Source organism: Stegastes partitus, unplaced genomic scaffold, assembly GCF_000690725.1.
Source record: "Stegastes partitus isolate 25-593 unplaced genomic scaffold, Stegastes_partitus-1.0.2 Scaffold428, whole genome shotgun sequence".
Lineage (NCBI taxonomy): Eukaryota > Metazoa > Chordata > Actinopteri > Pomacentridae > Stegastes > Stegastes partitus.
Window position 1 is genome coordinate 16,189 of NW_007578159.1, and position 18,096 is coordinate 34,284.

At 41.7% G+C, this 18,096-nt stretch overlaps 1 protein-coding gene across 2 annotated transcripts in view; it reads left to right on the forward strand.

Annotated features, from left to right (window-relative positions):
* The first annotated feature begins 1,176 nt into the window (after positions 1-1,176).
* The window catches only part of LOC103360329 (receptor-type tyrosine-protein phosphatase delta-like), a 48,150-nt gene continuing 31,230 nt past the window's right edge, over positions 1,177-18,096 (forward strand). For both annotated transcript variants that reach the window (XM_008286036.1, XM_008286037.1), the window contains exons 1-11: positions 1,177-1,360; positions 5,368-5,478; positions 9,499-9,768; positions 10,849-11,430; positions 11,782-11,927; positions 12,499-12,643; positions 14,342-14,647; positions 15,541-15,734; positions 16,102-16,128; positions 16,560-16,677; positions 17,123-17,710. In XM_008286036.1, the coding sequence (XP_008284258.1) occupies positions 1,207-1,360; positions 5,368-5,478; positions 9,499-9,768; positions 10,849-11,430; positions 11,782-11,927; positions 12,499-12,643; positions 14,342-14,647; positions 15,541-15,734; positions 16,102-16,128; positions 16,560-16,677; positions 17,123-17,710 (2,641 nt within the window). In that variant the 5' untranslated portion in view covers positions 1,177-1,206. The remainder of the gene's footprint in view (positions 1,361-5,367; positions 5,479-9,498; positions 9,769-10,848; positions 11,431-11,781; positions 11,928-12,498; positions 12,644-14,341; positions 14,648-15,540; positions 15,735-16,101; positions 16,129-16,559; positions 16,678-17,122; positions 17,711-18,096) is intronic.

Below are 18,096 nucleotides of genomic sequence, written 5' to 3' on the forward strand. Positions count from 1 at the left end.
CTTAGCTTAGCTTAGCATACAGACTCCAGAATATGCAATGAAACCCACTCCAGCTTTGCCCAAGGGGAGTTAAATTTATCCAGCAGCAACACATGCAGGTTATGTTTGAGGTAAAATATCAGTGCTTAACAGTGGAGCTCAAACAGTGTAAATGGATTGTTGTAAAAGCTTTTTAGAGTGATTATAATCCTCAAACAGAAACTGATTAAAACACTAAAACCTTGTATAAGATGTGCAGTCAGCCTAGTTATCAGTTTAGCTTTTCATTTGCTCCCAAAACTATTTAACACTGTCAAGGTTGCAGCTGAAAGAATAAAGCGATTGATGATGAGATCACTGAATTCATCATTCACATCAGAATAGTTTTAACTCTTGATTATTTATTCTTTAAATAATTTGTCCTATTTTATTTTATTTTTTGTGACGAGTCGCATTAAATGACTGCATCTGTAATTTTGTGATGCACGATGATAATTAAATCTGCAGCTGTGTCACTTTTTATCCTCTATTGTATTTGAAAACTCCTCGTATTGATTTAGGATTGTAGTTTGTTCTGATAGTGAGAAACGCTGCCAAAAAATATGATGACAAATCTGTCCTTTTAATGTCAAAGTGCTTCCAGCCAGGTTCAGAAACTCTGGATTGACTTAACCGGCGGATAAATAGCTTTTAATGCGACGACTGTTAGGTTTAATAAAGCCAGATCTTAAAACAATATCCTGACTTTGCTGAACTTGCTTCGTGATATAGGTTTGTTTAATCCAAACTAGCTGTCCTAGCTGGAGTGGTGCTAATTATCTCGTTTCTCTCTCTGCAACAAAAAAAAATCCAATCCACATATTTCTCTACATAAACTATAACTTCAACGAGTTGCCAAAACCATCCCTTGCAGTGTTTCTTTCATCGTCACTTTTCTGTTAATTTTATGTCCTCGTCTCTACCAAACGTTGCAGAAAAAATCATTTTCTAAATGCCACCGGTGCAGAAACAGTTATTACTGGGAGACACAATCACTTGCAGACACGTCTTATTCTCTCTGTCCTCTCTGCTTCAGCTGTCACTCATTCTGTTGCTCTGCAGTCCACCGGCTCTCCTCCCCTCACTAGCACAAGGTTTGACGCTGACCGCCGACACGCTCGGTCTGATCTGTGCTACAAATGTGTATTTCCAGAGGACCAGCTGCCCCCTGGTTTCCCCACCATAGACATGGGCCCACAGTTGAAAGTGGTGGAGCGAACACGCACTGCCACCATGCTCTGTGCTGCCAGCGGCAACCCCGACCCAGACATCTCCTGGTTCAAAGACTTCCTCCCCGTCAACACCACCAACAACAATGGACGCATTAAGCAGCTCAGATCAGGTAGGTTTCCTCTGCTGAAAACCTAATTACCAAACAGGGAGTTCTTTCTTTCTTGTTTTTTTTTTGTTTTTTTTTCTTCTATCTGATCTGCTCCCCCTGTTGTATCCTCTGTTCTCTCATCCTCTTCTTCCTCCCATAATTTAACTTCTCATTTGGCTTTTAATTTTGTAGGTAATGGCATTGTTTCTACTCTTCCCGTCCTCTACTCTGTGTACGCCCCGGTGTGTGTTGTCTGTTTGTGCGTCTCCCTTTGTCTTCTAGTGTTGTCATGGGCTGTTGGGATTGTTGCCCCCCTTTCTGTGTTTGCTGGCTTCTGCCCTAACTTTCTGCCCTCATTGCTCACTGCTGTGACTTTTTACGATGAATTCTTTTTTGCCGTTTTGTGTTTTCCTTTCCACTGCATTGGTGCAGAATTTATTCTTTTTTTTTTAAAGAACCATTTACTTCATTCCTATGTCTTTTTTTTTTTCCTCCTTTATTTAAAAAAAAAACAATTAATATTCAACATTCGGCTTCATTCAGAACCTGCAAAAGGAAAGTGCACACGATTTTAAAAATAGGAAAACGTGCAGCAAAGCAAATTAATTATTGTGCATTTGTTGGATTTTTAATTTCTAAACCTTTGAATGGATATTTGCCTTCCTTTAGGTTAAAGAATAAAAAAAAAAACCACTTTTTGGACACTAATCAGCCACAGTAGTGCGTAAAACTGCATAAAGCTTCTCCCTTTACCCACTGGTTCTTTGGCGTCCCTGCTTTAATGTCTCGATGCCAGTTTTGCTTTGATTTGCCTGTGACATATCCTAATATCCAGCACCCCAAGTTTCATTTTATTATTCCAATAGAGAAGTTATTATATTTATTTAAAAAGCAAAATGTTGCAGCTTCCTGTGCCAGCTAACGACGACACACTAGCACCAGTTAAATCTGCAGTCTTGTATGTCTGACCACCTGTCTTCACAGATTTCACAGCTGTCCTTTGTTAAGCCATCGTGTTAACCTTACTTCCTTGCTGACTTGTTTTCAACAGAACTGTGTAGAGCTATAACCCGTATTTCTAACCACTTTTGATTCACGTAGAGTTGATAAAGCATTAACGAAACCTTGTTAACTAAACTTACCTAAAGAATATAATCATATTCTTATGCTGTCTCTCTTCTCTCTATATTTTTAAATCTACAGAATCCTTTGGTAAGTGCTTAGCTCTAAAGCACACATCACCCCCACTAATTTTCCATGTTCCAACAACTATTAAAATGCATGGCATGCATTTTACTAACAGATAGTTTAGCGTGAGGGCTACTACTAGAGGCACACACACTCTCCCCTTCACCCCACGGTGTCCAAGTGTCCCACCACTGCCAGCCAGAGCTGATCTGCAGATTAGAATCACCAACCTGAGCTTAGTTCTGTCATATACTGACCTGGGTAATGACCTGTCCTCACATGTTTGTTACTCACTCACTGACCCACCACTTACTCACTTACTTAATCTTTTAACACCAGCACCTTAGGTATGGAAATGTCCAAGAGCTTTGTTAGGGAGGTGACCAGCTCTGCTTAGCTCAGGTCAAGCAAAGGGACCACAAAGTTTTTGTTTCTATCTCTTCTCTCTCTCTCTTTCTTTTTTTTTTTTTTCTCTGCTCTCAATCTCACACACAAAGTCCTGAAAGTCTTTTCCTTCAGTAGATGCTCTTCAGAAGCCATTTGCCACTTCCAAAAATGGCACCTCCCCGTGGTACACCAATGTACAAGTTCTTCTCTCTGACCTATGATTTTTCTATGATGAATCCTGTCTTTCTTTGCCAGTAGAGTACAGAAAAAAGTTCTTATTCTCTTTCTCTCTCCTTTCTCTCTCCTGTAGTACCTTTATTTACGTACCCTGTTAAATCTAATTTGATTCTTCTTCCAAAGCCCCCAGCCTCTATCTACTCGTACTAATGCTTCTTCTTTCTAATCTTATTTGCATTCATATTATCCACCCAGGTGGTACACCAATAAGAGGTAAGAGTGCTGAACTGACGTTCACAGAATGAAAATAATACAAATTCATTCTTGCTGTCAACCCATCCATTCACTCGAGTCACCTCCATTTTTGTCCTGTTTACCAAGACCAAATCCCATTATGTTCATATGGACCTTCCTTCTTATTTGTCCTGTTTCGTTGACTAAATTCGTATTCCATCTTTTTTGTCTATGCTTTATTTCCTCCTTTGTATTCTTGTTTCAAGAGCCTGTTTAGCTCAGTTGTGATATGCTTGCCCTGGCTCAAATAAGCATATCCAATGACAATTATTTTTTAAACTATACTTTTACGTTCATTTTTGTTTTCTTTTTGGCCATAGCGAATCATGTGTCCCTCTTTTTGTCCAACTAAAACAACCAAGCATTTTTCCCCCTTAGCTGTTCTTGTTCAGCACTAAAAAAAAAAAAAAAAAAAAAAAAAAAAAAGAAATGCACAGATGCTGTGGAATCACGCAGGCATGCTGAAGACAACATTCCCTCTCCTCTGCTTTTTTCTCCCAAAGAGTTCTTTCTATCTTTGCAAACTATTTTTTTTTCCATTTCTTCTATTTGCTTTCCTCTCCTGTACCTCTACAAAAAAGCCCAAACAACCACTTTTTTGATAAAGTTTCTACGGTGCTTTTTTTCTCTTTCACCTATTTTTCTTACTTTTCTTGGGTTTGGAGACTATTTTACTTTTTGACTTTTTTTCTTCAGGGTTTGGGGAAGGCAAACAAGTAGAGTCTGGCGAGGACCCGATTGGCTCATTTTTGCCGTGTGACATGGAGCTGAGGAGTTGTTGATGCATAAAGCCATTTTTCCCTGGGTCATGTGACACCACACTGCTGATCCCATTGGTGGATTTTTATGGGTGTCTTTTGTAGCTTTGACAAAGCTAAAGCAGTGGTTGGTTACCTTCTTGTCGGCTCAGGCCGGTATTTTGAATTTTGTCTTCTAATACAATTGCATTTTATTTTTCAGCTAAGGGTTGTCAGAAGGTTGTAAGTTGTGTCGACATACATTTCTTGCTAAGATTTGCATGTCAAAACTTTTGTTCCAGAGGGTTATGTGTTGGTTTTGCCTTACATAATACTTCAATTAAATTTTTTCCAGATATCTGAGCAGCATTTTTCTATTTTTTGTATGCGCTGCATTTTTTTTTAACAAAAGCCACTTCACTTAGATGAAGTCCCAAATTATCCTGTAGGCTTGACTATTACACCCGATCTGTGATTGAATATGCTAAAATTCATACCTAAATTTCTTTCTTTCAATTGTCTTCCCTTGTTATGCTGCTTTCTTATACTGTAAACCTCTTTTGTTTGATCCATGTTTCCCTGAAGCGGTATCACTCATCCCCATATTGACCAGTCCAGTGACATGTTGTATATTGACGGGCTTGCCCCTATTCTTTAAAGTGAAATTATGACTTTTTTTTTTTTTTTTCATTGGCGCTAGGATGAGTGTCCTTTTAGACCCTATAAGTAATCAGGCTTTTTCTCTAAAGAGGTCGTCAACAAGGTAAAAGGTATTAGAGACAGAAGAGAAACTTAGGTCTTTTGGATTTGGTTGACAATGTGTTATTTTCTGTTCCCGTGTGGCTGCTTTAGGCCTGTTAAGGGAAACAACATATATTTGTATTGCCATGTTTTTGCATGATGCAGCTATCCCCTCACCTATCGTAGGATTACACAGTTGACCTCAGCCAGCGGATCGGGCTGTGATAATGATTGGGGGATAAACTATAAAGTAGAGCTAATGGCAGAATGTAGTATTTCACTCATGCAGTTTATTGTTTAATTACAACCGTCCTGAAACGACTTAAGCTTGACAGGACAAAGCAAATCTAGAAGTGGAAGTTGGGGGGAAGGGGGGCTGATGTTGGCCTCCTTGAGGCCAAACAAGCTCGTTGCATTTTTTTATTTATGCTTGTGAACTCCGTGCCAGCAGCATAACTTTAACCAAACATACTCCGCCACCCCCCGTTTGCTATTCCCAACCAGGAGCCCTCCAGATAGAGCAGAGCGAAGAGTCCGACCAGGGGAAGTACGAGTGCGTGGCCACCAACAACGATGGAACCCGCTACTCTGCGCCGGCCAACCTTTATGTCAGAGGTAGGGGATGCGCGTTGACGTCGCCGGCATGCTTCTGTCAAACATTATGTTGAATTTCTCTTTAAAAAAAATTCATGAGGAATCTTTAAAATCAGCCAATAAAAGTCTGCAGGGGCCATATCCTGTGAGGCCACTGTAAGTATGCTTTACTTTTTGGTTCTTTTTTTTTTTTTTGCACTGGACTTACCTGCACTGATTTGAACCTACAGTTTATGCTCTGTCATGTCTTTCTGGTCCTTTCTGTGGATTATCCTGACTCTAACACCGATGGCTAGACTGCTTGCTGTGTTTATCTACTAATTGCTTTAAAAACCTGACTGTTGGAGGTAGACGTCCCGCCTACGTTAGTCCCGACTCTTTCCCCAGCAGTGAACAGATCCTTTCTCTCCCTAATTATCAACATTGGAAGGACGCCTTTAATCGTATTAATTTAGCTATTGACAATGAAAGTGTAAACCTATTTTTAGCACATCAAGAGTTAAAACCTTTACATAACTTTTTCTAGATTTGGTATTTTGTTAGCTTAAATTAGCGAAATTAGCTCATAAAAATCACAGCTTTTGGTTGCTACACAGTGTTTATACGACTTTAGCAAATGCAGTATAATTAGCTGCTTTTTCTTTTTTTGCACACAGCTTTCACTTTTTTTAAAGTAAAACTATTTATTGCATTGCTGTAACTGTATATACTGCTTCCTACTTGTTTTTTTTCTCCAGTATTATTAAAAGTATTGTTTTAAATTCTCTATAAATACATGTGTGTAGCTGATAAGATATATTTCTATCTATTGTTCATGTATTTTTTTTATTTAAATTTCACAATGCTCTTCAGTCCTATGGTTAGCTTTTAGTAAAACTATTATAAAATCCCAAAGTAACATAATACAATATGCAATAAAGCAAAACAAAGGACTCGATTTTAATAAAATCACGATAAGCTAACCACATGGCTTGGGCAGAAAATGTGTTAAAAGTTAAATTTTCCTTCTTGTTTAAAATGCCTGGGTGCCAGGGAGATACCAGGGGCTCCCTGCACCGCACAGACAGAAGGTCCTTCGAATTGTTTAAGTAGCATTTGAACACCTAAAACATGGCCTTTTTACTCTCTGTGTTTCCCTTGTTTTTCTCCTTTCCTTATTGCATTTTGTTCTGCATCAATTTCCCTACATCCCTCAGAGCTGCGAGAAGGTTGGTGTGTCTTTACTTTTTGAACACAACACAAAACAGAAGCTCTTTTTTTTCTTTGCCACAAAAAAAAAACAAAAAAAAATGACATCTTGACATTGCAATTAAAACACAAGTGCATTACCATGTCCTATTTTTTTTTTTTTTTATTCGACCCATTATATTTCTTTTTTTTTACTTCGGTCATTTTCTTTCTCTGTCGCACATTTAATGTTCATGTTCCCATCGAGAATGCCCCCCGGTCCTTGTCAGAATGCTTGACTGTCCAACAGGTGGTGCATGTTTGCATCTTGGAGGTGGGGCGGTCGGGATGATATTTGCATCTGTCCCGCGGTCGATTTGCATGGTCACGTGTCCTCCCTGTTCCCCCCTCTCCCAGCCCTGTCAGTGTTCCTGCTTGGTTTCCTCTGATGACTAACAGCACAGCAGATCAATAGGGAAGGAAAATGCGCCTAATTAAGTCATTTCTTTGCTTAAAAACACACAACATCAGCAGGAACCATGTTCTCGATTTATGTGGGCTCCTGGAACCAGCTGCTTCGTATATGGGTGCTGAATCTCCCGCTTCATATCGCCATTTAAGCTCCACGACGCTCAAATTTTCCCCGTGGCGCTCTCTCTCCAACTGAAGTTCCTCGTAGATAAAAAAAAAATATGTTAAAGCAAAATCCATCCTTTGTCGTAATTGGCACTAAAGTCGAGCGTCAAGCTGTAAAAACAATCTTGCCCTCAGAGATTATGCACTTCCTCGGATGAGGATGTTTCTGCACAGGAAGTCATGAAAAAATGATGCATTTAGAGCGTTATCCACAAGACTTGACAAATGTAATGATATTCAAATGAGCAGGATAATATTATGTCTGTGGGGAGCGTGATCCAATTGGATATTAATTAAATATTGAGCGAAAGAAACGTTGTATTTAATAATGCAAGCAGTTCCCCTAGATTTCCTCTCTGGAGAGCCGCAGTCTGCTCGACAGAATGGGCTTTATGAATTAGTAGCAGCCAGCAGGAAGGGCAAGACTGTGTCGCGCTCACATATAGCAAACACTCGCACAAATAGCACAGGAAAATATGGCGTTTACAACTGGGGTAAACTCATAAATACAAGTATCCGGATGTTTAGAAGTGACAGTTTTCTTCAAGGTTCACTACTGATTGTCCTCTCAGCCAAGCTAACAGTGATCTACTTTAAATGCCGTGAGCAGTAACACTGACTTAACTTTTAATTTGAATCCTAACAGCACCTGGTCGTCACTTCCTGACTTCGTTATCATCTAAATATCATCCTCGTCGATAAAAAATCTAAGATGTTCGCCCTTTGTCCTGCTCCTTCTTCTCCCGAGACCCTTTAGCCACATTTACAGCAGTGGAACACTAACCCGCCCATTTGCGCCGTGCGATACCAACGTCTTCCCTCCGACCCCGCTACTACTTATTTTGCCCCCTGCGGCCCCCCGTTTCCACCCTGATTCCTTCGCACGGTTGCCTCCCAAAGTCACGTATTGTTCTCGTATGCATGACGGACTCCTGCTCCCCTTCAAAAGGCCTTGAAGCCGTCCATGTGCGCCGTGGATGTTGTACGTTTTGAGTTCACTTTGAAGCAGAGCGCTTTACTTTGATATTTATGACCTTTCTTTTGTTTGTTTTTTTGAGAATATTTTTAGAATGTGCATCCGCTAAAGCTGTCAAATGATATGCACGGTGACAAAACGTTACATGATAAAAACCACACATCTTGTTGCACCATCTGCACTTTTCTGCATCTTTTTAACAGGCTAGAACATTGCTATTGTAATTATATGCATGTGTAGTGAAAAATAATAATAAAAAAAGTCATTCTTTGTCTTGTCTCCTTATGAGATTCCTAGAAATCTCGGCACACAATCGTCAGCCTCTCCATCTGACTGATCTCTCTCAGTCCTTTCTATTAAACTGCACTTAGAGGCATGCACTCCCATTGAAATACTTTGAATAAGCATCAGTTCGTTTTGATTTATTTAGAGCGTGGATTGATTTGCAGAAGGTATTGTGGTGAAACACAGTAAAAGCTTGAAGCGCCGTCGTCTTGCATGAAGCTCAATCGTCCCTGAATTCACCAGCATAAAGAAACCACGCATAACATACTTCTGTCCTCAGAGCCGTCCGGCACAGTTTTAAAAAAAGGTTTACCTTTCTTATCCATGTTCACAGACTTGTTTGCATTAAAAGCAGACTAGAACAAAGCTTCTAATCTCTGTGCACGAAAGGTCAGCGTCGGTGTCAAGTTGATCAAAAGTGCGACTGCGTAACATTTGACAGCCTTAGTTTTCTGTTTTATTTGGATTGAGCCTGAACAGCGCAGAACAACACCATCCCTCCTCCCCTCTTTCTGTTGACTCCTCGGCTGTTTTTTATCTATATGTCTGTGTGATGTGAGGATGTGACGCGCCACATTATCTCACATCAGCTGGAAGTGCGCAGCCTGAAAAGTTGTTTCTTTGCATACAACTGTGGAGTGCTGTTGACTCTCCAGCACCTTGTGCAGTTGTGTGTATATCCGTACCGATGGTGACGCAGTATTTTTGTGCATGGTGCTCGTGTCGGTGTCAACCCATCCACCACTAAACCTCGGATCGAATGTGTCGAAATGTTGTTTTCTTAACCTGTGTCACAAACTACCCAGACAGAAACTGATTTCATTTTTATGCTACGATTTAACATTCTGTTCCCATAAATAATGTATAAACACGAAAGCATCATTTGAGGGACAATACAGACCATTTTTCTCTAAAGATTTTTTTTTGAGCTGTTCCATTTTCTGCTCGGTTTTCACACCGCGTTTTGTCTGTTTCAGTGCGCCGGGTGCCACCGCGATTCTCCATTCCACCTACAGACAATGAGATCATGCCGGGCGGCAGCGTCAATATCACATGTGTGGCAGTGGGTTCTCCCATGCCATATGTCAAGTGGATGCTGGGTGCTGAGGATCTTACGCCAGAGGACGACATGCCCATTGGACGGAACGTCTTGGAGCTCACTGACGTCCGGCAATCGGCCAACTACACCTGTGTGGCCATGTCAACACTCGGGGTGATAGAGGCTGTGGCTCAGATAACGGTGAAGGGTAAACATGCTTCTTATTCTGCTTACTCTGAGTTAAAGACGGAGGAGGAAAGCAAGAGGCCGGCTTCTTAATAGCTGGACGTTTCTCTGCGTTTCAGATTCTCCATTTCAGGTCGCAGCTCATATTTGTTATTAGCAGCCTACCCAAGCAGAGACAAGCGGCGGCGCTTTAAAGAAACTTATTTACCTCTCGCTGTCATGATAAGTCATCTGCAGAGGATTCTTTAAAGCTTTAGACAAGCCCTGGCACCAGCCTCAGTGCATTAGATTCCAGATTGAGAATATAGTGAAGTGCTTATCTCTCAGCTGGAGAGCCGCAGAGCCACCAGCTCACCATTTCTGTTAGCAAGACGCAGGGAGGCGGGTGGAACGTAGTGAGCATTGTTTGGTGTCCTCTGTAGACATGGTACTTATCTGAGTGTAATCATATCTACACTGCGGCATACTAGAAAGATATCCCAGATTGGTGTCGCCAGACTCACACACACACACACACTCACCGGCTTTGTTTTTCCAAGACATAACATAGAGATATTAGTCACAATATAACAGTGTGGCAGGAGCTCCCCCAGAAGCATACTTCAAATGGCATATAAAGACAATCTATTGCTCTGATATCTTGTGCCATGTGCCACGGTGCGGGGAATTAAAGCAATAAATTTACCTGTTTAATTATTAAAGTGATAAACACTGGGAAATCCAAGATTAACGACAACAGCACTCTTAAATGCCGAACATGGGGTATACAAGCCCTGGATCCCACACAGTCCTTCATATGCACCTTCTGTTTTTTTTTTTGTGTGTGTGTGTAAACTAGGAAAGTGAAATAATATTAAGACTATCCACCCACCTAATAGAATGCGCCAAACATATGAGTCTCTTATGAGTGGAAATATACTGTGTGTCATCAGTATCATGTGCAATGGTCTGGTAAATTAATGTGATCAATATAAGTCAGCCATCAACAAATTAAAATAAAGTCTCTGCGGCTTATGAAATAAATTACAGAGGTATAACTTTGCAATGCTTTGCAGTAGATTTTGCATTTTTATTAATATTTATGTAATAATTATCATCACAGCGTTGCCCAAGGCTCCCGGCATCCCTGTCGTGACGGAGCGCACCGCCACCAGCATAACGCTGACTTGGGACTCTGGCAATCCCGAACCGGTGTCCTACTACATCATCCAGCACAAGTCCAAATACTCGGAGGACCTGTACAAGGAGATTGATGGCGTGGCCACCACGAGGTACAGCGTGGGAGGCCTCAGCCCCTACTCTGACTACGAGTTCCGAGTGGTGGCGGTGAACAACATCGGGCGAGGGCCACCCAGCGAGAGCATCGAGGCCAAAACAGCCGAGCAGGCGCCCAGCACGGCACCGAGGCAGGTCCGAGGTCACATGATGAGCGCCACCACAGCTGTGATCCAGTGGGACGAGCCCGAGGAGGCCAACGGGCAGATCATGGGCTACCGGGTCTACTACACCATGGACTCGGCCCAGCACGTCAACCTCTGGGAGAAGCAGATTGTCCGGGGGTCGAACTTTGTCACCATCCAGGGCCTCATCCCAAACAAGACCTACTACATCAAGGTTCTGGCCTACACCTCCGTAGGCGACGGACCTCTGTCCCCAGACCTTCAAATCATCGCCAAGACAGGAGGTGGGTTCAGAAAAATGTTCCACAGTCAAACTTGGAGTGTCAGAAATATTTTTGGCTGCTACATTTCTTCTTTAGCCGCTGATCCTAATTAGTGGGTTGCAGTTGTTAACCAAGAGCTGTAAACACGTCTTCAAGCTGTCAACAGACACTTAAACGGGCTTTCTCAAGAAGGAAACAATTGCTTCATGTGAAAAAGCAAACAAAGAACCAAGAAATTCCAATGCCACTTTGATTATTTCTCATGAGAAAGTCTTTTTTTTCTAGTAATTATTAGGACAGTGTTGTTAAACTTGAGTGAAAGTGAAAAGTGAATGAACGGTGCAGTGATATAAATCTATTTTGCAATTCCAGTTCCCTCCCAACCAACCGACTTCAAAGGAGAAGCCAAGTCAGAAACCAGCATTTTACTGTCATGGGTTGCCCCGGCGCAGACGGGACAAGAAAATCAAGTCACCGGATACGAACTCATGTACAGAAAGAGAGACGACAAAGACGAGGTGAAGATTTACTGGCGTCGAACCATTTGGTTGCAGCAACTTAATTTTATTTTGTTATGATGGAAGTTTTGTCTGCCTCGTTATATTGATAATATGACTCATTAATAGGACATAGGAGGCACGTTTTTCCTTTCTCGGCATTTGTATGTATTAACCTGATGCTGGACGTTTACTATTTAAGTGTTGAGTACATACGTATGAGCAATTATTCCATTAGTAGTGCGATTATTTATCCGGTGTAGTAGGTATGAAACTATTTTTGGAGTTTCAGCAATCAGAAATAGTTCAGATTCTATGAGGAGTTTGAAATTTAAGGTATTATAAGTAATATTTTTTAACATTTCTGACTTTGACCAGACACTACCTTCAAAGTAAGAGTGTCATATTTACATTTAATTTGTTTATCACACTAAATTATTACAAAACTTCTGTCATACACGAATATCTCACTTCATTTCTGACATTTTTCTCCAGCTGAGAAGACAGTTTCCTCATCTTCATGCATTCTCACAAACCTCCCTGTTTTTATATGAAAAAAAAAAGTGACACCAACAATCTTTCCTCTCCGCAGAAACGAATCAGCTTCGAGCCGACAACCACATACCTGCTGAAGGACTTGAAGCCCTTCACTACTTATACTTTTCGGCTGGCTGCTCGTAGTAAACACGGAGTCGGAGCTTACACCAGCGAGATCTCTGCAGAGACTCCACAGACACGTAGGTCTTCTTCCTTATCTGACAGAGTTTATATTATTTGGGAAGTAAGTCATTTTCAAATGCATTCTGAAAACATTTTTTTAACGTGTGCTGCAAAAATCTAAAAAGTGACAGAAATGTCAGGAAGGTCCTACCCAGCACTGATAACGTAAATGCAGTTTTTTTTTTTTAAACTTTAAATGGCTGATGCATTTGAAAATAGCAAAGATGTAAACATTGAAAACAGTAAATGAGTGTCATGAAGGCTACCTGACCATGCAGTACTCACTTTGAAAAGGTTGCATGGACAGTGTACCTGGGCTTTCCTGTAAAGTCGGGAGACAAGGTTTTTAAAAAATAAAATAAAATCACTCTCAGCCTTTGTTGTGCAAAACCGGGCTTTTCTTAAATGAATGATAAAGTGTTGAATTATTCATACGGACGCCCATATCTGTGTCTGTGTTTTTTTTTTATGAATGAAAGGGCACGGCTGGCCTTTAGGAAGCCTTGTCTCTTGGCATTGCATGTCAGCCGGAAATAAGAGAACACAAAAGTTTCGAGACTGAGCTTTCTATGTTTGCAAGAACCAATTCCTCGAACGTCAAACGGGGACTTTCCCGTTTTTCCTCAACCGCTCAATTCAAATTAGAAATCAAGTTTTTGGAGTTACGATATCATAGAAAGCTCAAAGCAAGTGCTGTCTTTGTAGTTAGGGAGATTTCCACCCAAAGGCCTCAGATTTATGGAACAAGGCAAAATTGGGAAAAACAATTGGATGATGTTGTTTGTGAGAAAATTAAGCGAAATCCAGCGCAGTCTCAGTAAAAAAAAAGACAACCACGAGCTGCTGCACTTGACTTTGCACGTCCGACATAAATCTGAGGGCTCTGAAAGACAAGGGCAGAGACCAGGTGGGTATCAAACCTCAGAAACTCCAAACTCTGCCCAGACGCACTTTCTGAGGTAAATGATGAAATGAACACACGAGTGCATGCCAATGTTCTCAGACTCTAATAAATCAGTCATGTCTCCTTGGGAAGTTCTCTGTTGTACAATCAGGCTTTTACCACAAACCAACAGGCTTCGGAAAGGTTGGTGACAAATACAACATTTTTTTTCTATTTTAAACTAGCCACAGCATCAACCTTTATGTTTTTGGATTGATGGTAACTGCTTGCCAAATTTGTCTCAGTACGTTTATTTTTGGAATGGTTTATCTTCAGTGAAGAGTCCTTTGAAATAGGCTGAGGTTTTATTTAAGAATTAAGGGATCTAAGAAGTAGTGCTCTAGGATGTGTGATTTTTTTTTTTTTGTTTTCCTTTGTTTTTTATAATTTATTTTTTCATGACAAAGGTAGGTCACATACGGTAAAGCTGTCCCTTTTTTTTCCAAATCAACACCTCCCATTCATCATAAGTGTGCACACTTTTGTGTTTGTCTTTTGGTTTCATCTTTATTTGTGATGTTTCACGGATTTTTAATCCTTTTTTTTCTTTGGTTTACCCATAAGTCATTGTGCTTGTTCCTCATTTGTGTCATTTTATTTCCCCTTTTCTTTTTCCTTGGTTTGATCAATTCTACCATCATCACCCCAATCGAAACTGAAACTTCTTTCAAAAACAAAAAAACAAATCCAACTCAATGAATGGCCTCAACCAACAACAACAACAACAAAAAACACAAACCTGCACTTGCTCCAAATCCGACCCACCAACCAGAACCCTCGGGCCCGCCTCAAGACGTCAAGTGCTATAGCCCCAGCTCCACCAACATCCTGGTAAGTTGGCGGGCGCCCCCAGTGGAATTACAAAACGGGATCATAACGCAATACACCATCCAGTACGCCGCGACCGAAGGGGAGGACACTGCCGCTCGCCAAATCTCCAGCGTCCCTCCGGAAAGCTCCGAGTACCTTCTGGAAAACTTGGAAAAATGGACAGAGTACCGCGTGACGGTCACTGCTCATACAGATGTTGGAGCAGGACCGGAGAGCCTGCCACAGCTCATCCGCACAGAGGAGGATGGTATGTGTTCGCTCAAAACAAAAGCTCCAGCTGCAAATCCAGTCTACACCCCCCTCTCTTAACCCACCCCAACAAAATACTAACCACCTATCTACAACTCCCTCTTCTTTTCTACCCTCTCTGCCTGCTTCTAATATGACTGTCAGCGCCTCTTTTAGCCCCACTTTGGACAATTTTTTTCCCTTTTCTTTACCTACAAAACTGCGACTCATTTTTTGGGGATGTTTTTTTTCACGCTGCTCAATTTCAACACATGGTATGGCATTTTCAGCTGCAGGCCTCCAACTTCCCGTCCCAACTGTCATTTTTGAAACTGAAACTGCTTTTTTTTTTTGTTTTTTTCTTTGCATTTTTTGGGAACTTGGCAAAAAAAAGGACAAGTTCTGGACAGTGGGAAAAACTAAAGGTGGAAGAGTTTTTTTTTTGTTTTTTTTTAAAGGCCATGTTTTTTTTTTCCCCTCGTGCGGCTGTGTGACAGAATCATTTTTTTTCCAATTTATTTTTTTCCCCCCCTTTGCTCCATAGCCAAAATTCTTGCCGCGCTTCAAGCAAATAAAAACTCTTGAAGCCTCCCCCCCACTTTGGCTCCACTTTTCTATTTTGGCAAAAACACATTTTTATTCCATGTTTTTAAAATCCACTCTACCCATTTTTAATGTTTCAAGATTAGGTCAGTTGTCAGACCTGTTTTTGCTGTTGTTTTTTTTCCCCCCCTTACCATTGTTGAAATATTGATGTCATGCAGTGCTTGTTGCAGTTTGCTGCACTTTTGTGATTTTTTCGGGTCACTGCAGCATTTTGCGCTACGGCTCTGGGCAAGATTTAAAACAAGAGGGTGAAGGGGTGCTCTATAATTTTGACCTTTTTTCTTCTATCCCATGGTGTTCCTCCAGTTCCTAGTGGGCCACCTCGTAAAGTTGAGGTGGAGGCTGTCAACTCCTCATCAATTAAAGTGATCTGGCGTTCACCGATGCCCACCAAGCAGCACGGTCAGATCCGAGGGTACCAGGTGCACTATGTCAGGATGGTTAATGGGGAGCCCACAGGACAGCCAGTCATCAAGGACATCCTGATTGATGATGCCCAGGTACAGCACCCCCTCAGTCTGCCACCTCATCTCTCACACACAGTATCGCTTTCTCTCTCTCTCACACACACACCTTCCCATGGGCTACAACTTTTCTCTTTTATTTGGGAAGGATTTTTATTTTTATTTTTTTTATAAAATTGATTTTTCACTTTTCAACTGGAAGCACAAGCTCAGTGCATATTTAACTATATACATACATATGTATAGGTGTTGCTACTTGATGCTATGATTGTGTTTTTTTAACAAGACACACATTTGTTTGGTGTTCGCAGACAAACTGTGTATGGTATATTTTCTCGCTCGTGTCCGTACGAGGCCTTATTTGTTGTCTCTTTCTCTCTCCATGTTCTGATATCATAATCAGTGGGAATATGATGATTCAACTGAACATGTGAGTAGCTAAGCTTGACAAAGTTCCAATTCTGCTTTCCCCTGCTGTTATCCTCTGCATGAATGGCATGCTGTGCACATTTCCATCTCTTGTGCAGTCGGAGTTCAGCTGAACAGCCTGATTTCACTAATAGCTTGAGCATTATTTCACCATATTGCAATGTTTACCTTTAAAAAACTGCTATTCTTTGCCACCGACGTCTATATGACCAAACGCTGACAATAACAGATTCAGTTTCATCAGTTGTTAAAATAACATCCCATCTGGCATGTCATTATTCGCTAAAGTTCATCAGCGCTATCCTTTAATTGTGCCTCAGTTTTGAGTCCATGGTCCTGCTGCTATCACATCCCACTTCTATCATTCTGCTCGCTTGTATCTGCATATCAGCAAAATGAGTGTCCCGCAACTTAAGTCCGGCATCTTCACAGGAAATGATCATCACAGAGCTGCAGGCTGAGACCACGTATTCAGTTACGGTGGCCGCCTACACAACAAAAGGCGACGGTGCGCGCAGCAAACCCAAACTGATCACCACCACTGGCGCAGGTAACGTAACGTCGCTGCTGACAAACCTCCCGTGTCTCTGTGCCAACATATGTTCATATAAAACTACATTTCCACTTTGCAAAACAGTGAAATTGCACCTAACAAGGAAACGAGAAAATGATGCACTATGCTAAGCACTGTTCACACTTGTCAGTGAGCGTGTAAAGTGTGAATGCAGCTAATTGCTGTCTCATTAAGAGCAATAACTCTTAGCCACTGGTATGACATGGCAATGCTGGAGGCACTAGAAATAATGGAAAGTGCAGTGAGAAAGAAAGAAAACAAGGTCACCCAAGTTCACTCTTTGTTTTCACCTCTTTTGACAGTGTTTACGCCACATAGTCAGATGGTAGATTGATACTGAGTGCCTGTTTACTACAAATAGAAGGAAACATGGTTCTCCATATTTATAACGAGTTGTCCTTTTCTCCATTGCCACTATTAGTTCCTGATAAACCTCGGCTTATGGTCAGTACAACCAACATGGGCACAGCTCTCCTCCAGTGGCATCCCCCAGCACTAACCCACGGGCCCCTGCAAGGCTATCGCCTTCGCTTTGGCCGCAAAGACGTGGATCCGCTGACTGTCATTGAGTTCCCCGAGCGAGAGAACCACTACACGACCAAAGAGATCCATAAGGGAGCCTCGTACACGTTCCGCCTTTCAGCGCGCAACAAGGTGGGCTTTGGTGAAGAGACGGTCAAAGAAGTCACCACCAACGAGGACGTACCGAGCGGCTACCCTCAGAGCATCACAGCCGAGGGCGCCACCACCTCCACCATTCAGGTCAGCTGGCAGCCTGTTTTGCTGGCGGAGAGAAACGGCCAAATAGTGAAATACGCTCTGCAGTATAAGGACATCAACAGCCCACGCAGCCCCTCAGAACTCTTCATCACCGCCCCGGAATCAACAGTCATCCTGGATGGCCTTAGGGCAGATACCACTTATGATATTAAAATGTGTGCCTTCACCAGCAAGGGCTCTGGTCCCTATAGCCCAAGTGTCCAATTCAGGACACAGCCTGTGGATCAAGGTAGGACCAGTCCCTGAACTTTCTTAGCCTTTCCCCTTTTTAAAAATAAAAAAAAATCAACCTTTCCCTGCTCAGCCCTTTTCCAACCAGCTTCCTCTGAAAGCTTCAAACGGCAGAAGTGTACAAAGCATGGACTCAACCAGAAGACTTTTGTTGGTATTAACATGCTACCCTATCCTTAGTCCCTTTAATCTAAGAATGATTTAAGAAACTCACATGGAGTAAGTATGTATGTCTCTTTGTGTCTTGTCAGTGAAGCAAAAGTCAGTCATTAAGTTTAAGAGTTGGTGTTGGTAAGAAGGTAAGAGGGCAGTGTTGAGTTCAGCGTAGTTCTGCTTTCAGCCTGGTTTTGAAGGAGGCATTTTCAGGTAAGCGCTGCTGTGGGA